Source organism: Amblyomma maculatum, chromosome 4 (assembly GCF_055883805.1).
Source record: "Amblyomma maculatum isolate TAMU_Amacu chromosome 4, ASM5588380v1, whole genome shotgun sequence".
NCBI lineage: Eukaryota > Metazoa > Arthropoda > Arachnida > Ixodida > Ixodidae > Amblyomma > Amblyomma maculatum.
This window is the reverse complement of record NC_139347.1, coordinates 83,502,875-83,511,005: the sequence shown is the minus strand read 5'-3', so window position 1 is coordinate 83,511,005 and position 8,131 is coordinate 83,502,875. Positions and strand designations below refer to the sequence as shown.

The 8,131-nt window shown below is 46.5% G+C and overlaps 1 protein-coding gene across 2 annotated transcripts in view; it reads right to left on the bottom strand.

Annotated features, from left to right (window-relative positions):
* Positions 1 to 1,018: 1,018 nt before the first annotated feature.
* Ndf (Nucleosome-destabilizing factor) overlaps positions 1,019 to 8,131 on the bottom strand; it is a 107,498-nt gene continuing 100,385 nt past the window's right edge. For both annotated transcript variants that reach the window (XM_084602060.1, XM_084602061.1), the window contains one exon: positions 1,019 to 2,445. In XM_084602060.1, coding sequence (XP_084458186.1) covers positions 2,371 to 2,445 — 75 coding nt within the window. In that variant the 3' untranslated portion in view covers positions 1,019 to 2,370. The remainder of the gene's footprint in view (positions 2,446 to 8,131) is intronic.

The window sequence follows — 8,131 nt, the reverse complement described above, 5'->3', positions numbered from 1 at the left end:
AGTTACATTTAATGCACTTTCTAGGGGCCCAAGAATTGTCGCGCTATGTAGAAGTGGTCAAAAAAGCTTTCTGCTATTGCCATCATTGCCTTCTGGAAATAAATTTATTTTCCATCTTAATTAGCTTTATGGCTGTTATGTCTAAAAATTTTTCCCACTGGAACTTTTCAACTTTATCTTCCATCCAGGTAGTTGTGCATTTATCAGCAATCTGAATGTTTGCAAATGAAACACAGCTTCCTTTAATTGCCATGGGCACCACCACTAGTCATAACAGCCAAATTTTGACCAGTCGAAACCGGGTTTTTTTTATACATGAGCGCTATAAATGTTTTGCAACCAGTAATATTAAAGAGGTCAGGTTTTCTCATTTCCTTTAAATATTTACTGAAAGCCTATTCACACGTTCCACCTATGTCGACATTCTCGTCATTTCTGCTTTCTTCTAAAGTTATTGTTATTAATCTCTTTAGAACAGTTTGCCCTACCTGCTGCCCTCAGACAGCAGTGACATTCGCATACATTTAAACAGAGTGAAGGGTACATTATCTTTGTCATCTGCCAGCCACCTTGCATAGACCGTAAAGACGAGACGCTGAATGTCTGAAACCTGCTGTCAAGGTCAAGCAAGGAGTTTTTGTGTGTATATACACGTTTGATGCTAGACACTGACTCAGCAGAAAAGCCAGCGCTTGTAGTGTTCAGAGCTCTTTGCAACCAAAACGATGTGGTCTTGCACGACTGTCAAAATTAATATGATGCCTTTTTGCTATACCTGGATTTCGTATTTGACCTACTTTGCTAACTCTTAAACACACAGAGCTCAGCAAGACATACACAATGTCTAAGAACTATGCGGCTGGGATATTTGAATGTACCCAGTATCCGGTCAACGATAACAATCCAGAGCAAGTCCAACAAAACAGGCCACAGGGCTTTGATAGCAAAAATGATAAGCTACCACAGGCAGAACAAACTATGCACAGAAAGTTGAGAAACTATGCACAGAAAGTTAAAATAAAGTGAAGATGATAGTTTTTTTTTATTTCTTTGCATTTTCGATGACAAGGTGATGTTTTTTCCAATGGAATGGAGGCATGTGTGTGTAATCAATGTTTGAAACAAAAGCAGCATGAGGGCGAGTCCAGTAGACACAGCACAGCCCAGAGCCTACAAAGATGTGGGCCACACCTATTTGCATTTTGGGGGCCCGGGCATTTTAAAAACATACCCCGTTCGATCCTGGGGAACAGGCTGCCGCACAATAAACGGTGCGGTCTGCAACAACGCCCGCCCCGGGTTTCTCCGGTGACTTTCCTCCACAACACAATGAGGAGAGATGAGGGAGATCTTGTACTTTTTTTTTTTTTTTATCGGGAGCAGGCAGGCAATGCACATTGAACAATGCTGGTGTAGGGCAAACTTCTCAATCAGCAAGGGCAGCAGAGCCAATTAACGCACTGCCTGCCTGCTGAACTGACAGGAGAAAAAACAACGATTGACAAAAGTTAACGAAGAAGAAGCAGGGTGCTTCGAGCAACCACTACAACGAAAAACACAGCCAACTCAGCTCAGGGGGAAAAAAAAAAAAAAAAAAAGGGAAAACGAGAAAAATGTTGCAAATTGTCAGCTTTCTAACAAATGGGACGAGTGACCCGACATGCACCTAGACTACTGCTACAACATTCTGCGACAAATAATTGCCCGCCATGCATGCCGGAAAAAAAATCTTGCATCACCATAGAAAGGAGAAGAAGAAGAAAAAAAAAAAAAAAAAAAAACCGGCAAGAAAGCAGTCACTTTGAACTAATCAAACCTAACGATTAAATATAAAGCTTGAATGCTGCCCGCAACAGAGACTGTTTTCTGTTTTGAACTGTTTTCGAATGATTTGGAATTCACGCAACAATGCAAGGTACAAAACTTTAACCTCCAAAAAGAGCAACCATAAAAAATACAGTAAATTCATTAACTCTCCACCACTACTTATAGAACGATAACATCTAAGGCTCCAGATTTTTTTGACGCAAAGCACTGTAACAAGGTAAACAATGATGAAACTAAAACTAAGAGTTTCGCCTAAGTGGGGTATAAAACAAAAAAATGATAAAAACAGCACCCGCAGGTGCCCAGCTGTAAAAGGCACTGCTTGCTAACCAGTGACACACAGTGGCAGTGCATTCACTCTGCCTACTCCTCATTCTGTGGGCCTGATGGGGGCAAGCCAGCGGAATACCCCCGTGTTTCGGACTGTGGCTCTGGGCTGCGCTTTGGCTTCAATATGCGTGTGTGTGCACGTGCGTGTGCACATGTGCGCGCTTCTCTTTCTCGAGAACCTTCCCCAAAATGGCTGGCCGGCTCCTCGCTGCCTCAGAGCCGAGTCCTGATGTACACTGCCGATGCGTCATGCTCTGCGTAGCCGTGTTTCTTGGCGTGCTTGAATACCTGACAGGAGGAGAGAGAAAATTAAGTACAAGACATGTTACCACGCGATCGGACGAAGTGCACAGGTTTGACTCGTCACACACACGCACACACCACACACAAAAGCTAACAAAAATGGTGAGAAACTGCTGTGGCATTCCTGCTTGCACTTTCCCATGTAGAGAAGCTGTGTTTGGTACAGTGCTGGCCATGCAGCAGAGCTAACCTCTCCAAAGTGAGCTACAGGAGGAACCCGATACTTGCTTCGTTCGCACTGCTGTCAAAGGTGTTTAGACTGACAACACCAGCATGTCACTGTAGTGTGACAGATCTTCAGGCCAGCAAAGCCGACGAGACACATCGGCGGATGGTTCCCGATCAGTCCTCGACTAAAATTTAGCAGAGAAGTGGTTGCATTTACAGTCAAATCTCGTTACTACGAATACCAGATTAACAAATGTTTCAAGTTAAAAATATTTTTAAAATCCCCAACTGATTTCCAATATTTTCAATGCACAAATATTTCAAAATAACGAACATAATTTATTTTTTCCGCTATTATCAAGGAACATCAGTATAATGAATTAGGCTAAAATTAACAGCGCCACAATTCTCGTGTGAAACAGAAACCTCCGTTTCTGTGTGTACGTCCCTTGGGCAGTAGCTATCATCATCGCCATATCTAACGCCACTGCAAGGCTGTGGTTTAATATCCAGAGGCTTAGGAGGCCTAGTCGCCCTTCTTTTTCTCTTTGTGTTGTGTGACGTTGTGGGTCGGTCATTCGTGTTCACGTACGTGTGAACAGGTATTTTTTGTTGCTGGTGGCCTTACTGCGAAAAATCAGACGACGAATGCAGTCAACGACACCAAGAAGAAGCGAAAGCAGTTTTCGCTGCAGGAAAAATGGACATTTTGCGAGAAATCGAAGGAAACAAAACAAAACAAAAAGTTGACCTCTGCAGGCAGCGTGGCATTGCCTCATCTACCGCGACTATTTTGAAGGACTGTGACAAGGTTGCAAAATTTTACCCGTAGTCTCAACTTGCTCCTACGAGGAAACCACTGCGACTAGGAAACTTTCAGGATGTGGACCATGCTGTTCTTACTCGGTTTAAGATGCCAGATTGCAAAACGTCCCCATGTATGGTACAATGCTGCAAGGGCGGGCTGGCTTCTCCGTTTCCGTCGAAGGAACGGAATAACTTAGCAGGCAGTCTCAGGCGAGAAGAAGGCTGCTGCTGACAGAGAAACCGCGGATTCCTGGCGAAATGATCGTTTTCGTGAGGTGGCTGACACATACTGTGAAGACAATATTTTCAATGTGGACGAAACTGCATGTTTTTATTAGCTGCTGCCAGATCGGACGATGCGCTTCAAAGGACAACAGTGTAAAGGAGGGAAAAATTCGCATCTCCGCTTGACAGTTTTGCTCTGCTGCAATGCAACAGGTGCGAAGAAAATTAAAACGCTTGTCAGCGGCAAGTACGCGAAGCCTCGCTGCACGAAGAACGTCAAGTCGGCACCGTACGACTACCGTGCGAACAAACGTGCCTGGATGACCAGAGAATTGTTCTCCACGTGGTTCATCAAACTCTATGATTAAATGAGGAAGGATGACCAAAAAATTATTTTGGTTGTGGACAACTGCTCTGCTCATATCGTGAATGTTCGCTTGGAATTTCTGCTGCCAAACAACACATCTTTGCTACAACCGCTCGATCAAGGCATTATAAAGAGTGTGAAGGCAGAATTTCGGAAGTGCCTTGTACAGTGGCTGATTATCAGTCGGCGCCTGAAGCAGCCAACTGCAATGAACATTCGCCAGGCAGTGGAAGTGCTCACGGGAGCTTGGTGGAACTTGAAGGCGTTAACCATCAGCAACTGCTGGCGGAAAGTAGGGCTTTTCAAAGTGCCTCTGCATCATCAAGACGACCTGGAGATGATTGACAACAACCCGGAAGACCTGTGGACTGAGGTTGGCAAACTGCTGCCCGCCGTTTCTACTTTCAACAACTATGTGGAGAGCGACAGTGGAGCACTAACGTCCGCCGCGGACTTGACGACTGAGGAGATCATTGACAGCGTTCGCAACGTGTCCAGTGACGATGACGACCTGACAGAAGACGACTATGTGTCACTGAACACCGAAGATGATGAGATCATACCGCACTCGAATGTTTTAATCCACACGAACAAAGTCCGCGCTTTCATCGCTCGGTGTAGTGACGTGCCCGATGAGGTGTTGCGCAAAGTTGAAAGTGTAGAAGCATTTCTAATCGGTCGTGTGTGCTGCACGCGCCAGCAAACAATCACAGACTTCTTTAAATAAATCACCTTTGAAGCGATTACACATTTTCATTAGAGCACTTGCTTGTCTTTACATGTGTTTACTGCCAAGATAAGTCATTTTCATTGCTAGGCTTGACCACTAGCTTATAACCGCAGGTTTCGGGGGTCCTGCTTTTTGGGGGTCCTGCGTTTCGGAGGTCCTGATTTTTGGGGGTCCTGGGTGATCCGTTATATTGGAGATTTGACTGTAATATGTTCACACTTCGACACTTGCCGACGATGCATTCTTCACCACATTCTGAAATGCGAGTTTGACGCTGTACCCCTTACAGTTGAATCCCGCCACAACGAATACTGCCACAACGAAATTTCCGCGACAACGAATAATTTTTTATTCCCCGCGAGTATCCTATAAGAATTAATGGCCTAAATTTCTCTGCACAACGAACCATTTTTGCAGAGCGTTTCCGCTTCAACGAAATTTTCGCGTTCAAAATCGAAACCGAAACTAGTTTTATTGGCGAGAAGTCCAAGTCAAATCCAAAGCCACATTAAGCATGAAATCACGTGATTGCAGTTCCGCCATTTTGGCTTTGTGTCGTGGTCGCATTGTTCACTCGCTGCCTTTCTCTTCGACAACGACGAGTTTTCATCCGCAGGACACGATGGCAACGCAAGTGAAAAAACGCAAAACTCTTTCCCTTGAGCAAAAAGCTCAAATAATCGCCCAAGCAGAAAGCGGAAGGAAGAAAGCGGCAATTGCTGAAGACTTCGGAATTCCTGCAAGTTCGCTGTCAACGATTCTAGGCAATAAGGACAGCGTGAGAATGGCACTTGCTTCAGGCACATCCTCGAAGCACAAAAAGGTGACGCGGCCCCTCCATGAAGAGTTGGACAAAGCAGTGCATGCGTGGTTTGTGGAAGCACGAGCCAGCAACGTCCCCCTGTCCGGAAGCATCGTCCAGCAGAAAGCCTTGAACTATGCATGCCTACTTGGCATTGATGATTTTAAAGCCAGCATTGGCTGGCTAAACCGTTTCAAGGCCCGCCATAACATCGTTGGAAAAGTGTTGTGCGGCGAGTCAATGTCAGCAGACGTGGACGGAGCAGCTGCTTGGAAGGCGAGTAACATGGCGGGAATTTTAAGCAACTTCGCGCCTGCAGACATTTACAACGCCGACGAGACCGGGCTATTCTACGAGATGTTGCCGGCTAGGACGCTCGACTTCAAGGGGCAGCGCTGTCACGGCGGCAAACACAGCAAAAAACGCATCACAGTGCTGCTTTGCACAAACATGGATGGCTCGGACAAGCGTCCGCCGTTAGTCATAGGCAAAAGTGCCAAGCCGCGCTGTTTTAAGGGAACTCGTAGCCTACCTGTGCAGTACAAGGCGAACAACAAGTCATGGATGACCCGCGCTATTTTCACCGAGTGGATGATGGCATTCGACCGCGACATGAAGCGGCAGGGCCGTAAAGTTTGCTTGCTTTTGGACAATTGTTCAGCGCATCACTCCGACGAAGTCAAGCTCACTAACACGGAGCTGAGGTTTTTCCCTCCCAATTGCACGTCTGTCTTACAGCCTCTCGATCAGGGCGTGATTCTTAGCCTGAAGCGCGCTTACCGCGGGAGGTTAATTCAGCGGCTGCTTTTTAACACTGAAACCGGCCGAGACACGAAGGTGGACTTGTACGTGGCACTGCAGATTATGTCTGCTGCCTGGAGCACACTGGGGCGCTCAGTAATTGTGAACTGTTTCAGGCACGCCGGATTTGCCGAAGGTCGACCCGTACACTCTGCTGGCCTAACACCAGGCGTTACAGACGACGACGAAGAGGCGTCACCGGCTCCGGGGATCGCGGCCGCCTGGAAAACGCTGGGAGAAATAGGAACCGTGCCGCCTAATCTCGAGCTCGACGAATACATCGGCGCTGACGCTTGTGTTGTTGTTCACAAAGATGTGAGTGATGAGCAGATCATAAACGCTGCCCGGAATGATAAGGACTCTTCCGATGAAGAAGACGACGACGTACAGGAAGCGCCGGCTGCGGCAACCGCCGTACAGGTGATGGACGCTTTTGATGTCATCAGGAATTTCGTTGCTGTCCGAGACGACGATGTTGCAATGGGTTTGCTGACCGAGTGCGAAAATCGCGTGACGGCGTTGCTCGCCGTGAAGCGTAAGCAAACCAAGCTTACAGATTTTTGGCATTAAACGCCTTTGCTGCTGCTTGGGCAATTCTTTCTGCGTTTCACGTCAAATTTTTGCGATAACGAAGTTCCGCGAGAACGAATTTTTTTTCGTGCACCGTGAATTTCGTTATAGCGGGATTCAACTGTATACGGCGAGTAGGTCTAGCGAGCCTGCAGGCTTAGTGTGTGCAATTCAGGCGATCCTAGAATGCAAATTAACTAGTTTTATCAAATTCAAATGGTCCTCAATTGTAGTTTTCGTCGCAATGACTTGAAATGCACATTTGCATTTATAGGGTGAGGGTACATGAAGCGGTAAGTGTCAATGTGACTCCGTCTGCAGAGCAATCTTCAATGTGGCCGGTAGCAGTCATCACCGTCACTCCTCGGCAGATTTCACCGTTTTAATTCATGCAAGCGGCAGCCAACATACTTCGGGATAAAGAATAAAGCGGCGCACTGCGGCGACAAGCACAATGACCCCGCAAATAACGCGCCTGCCGTTGCAGTGTGAACGCGCCTTTACAGGTGGCTTGCAAAGTGCACCTGAAGGTGGAGCTGGTGCTGGCAGCTGCTCACTGTGTATCTCTGCCACATATTTTTACATCAAAAAATATTTGAAGCAAGCAGTGAATTAAGGTACAGGCAAGGGAACAGGCTGGCTACAGTACTGCAGTGCTGTATATTTTTGCAGTACTTAGTTTATCAAGTCATTTTCGTGCATCTGAGCACAAAGTAGGGGTGTTTGGACGTCGCATAGAAGAGGCTGAATGAATGAAACATGATGCTCCAGGCATTGTGGTAGAGGTTAGGTTTGAGGGGTTTATCGTCCCAAAGCGACTCAAGCTATGAGAGACGCCGTAGTAGAGCACTCCGGAAATTTCGACCACAGCACACGGGCGCCTTGCTATTCGCCTCCATCAAAAAACAGCCGCCAGAGCCGAGATTTGATGCTGCATCCTCGGGAACAGTAGTCGAGCGCTGTAACCACTGCGCCACCCCGGCGGGGTAGGCATTGTGGTATGTCAATTCAAAGGTACGAGCTACCCGAGATTAGTTTCAGTAAATATTTTTGGGCATGTAATAAGGCTTTGCTGGTTTTATGAACCGTACAATGTACTGAAGCAGAGGCTGTTTTTCTTTTATTATTGCTTTATCCCATTTACTCTGCACAGTAATGGAGATTTGAGGGACGCAGATTCCCAGTATAAAAAAAATGAGTC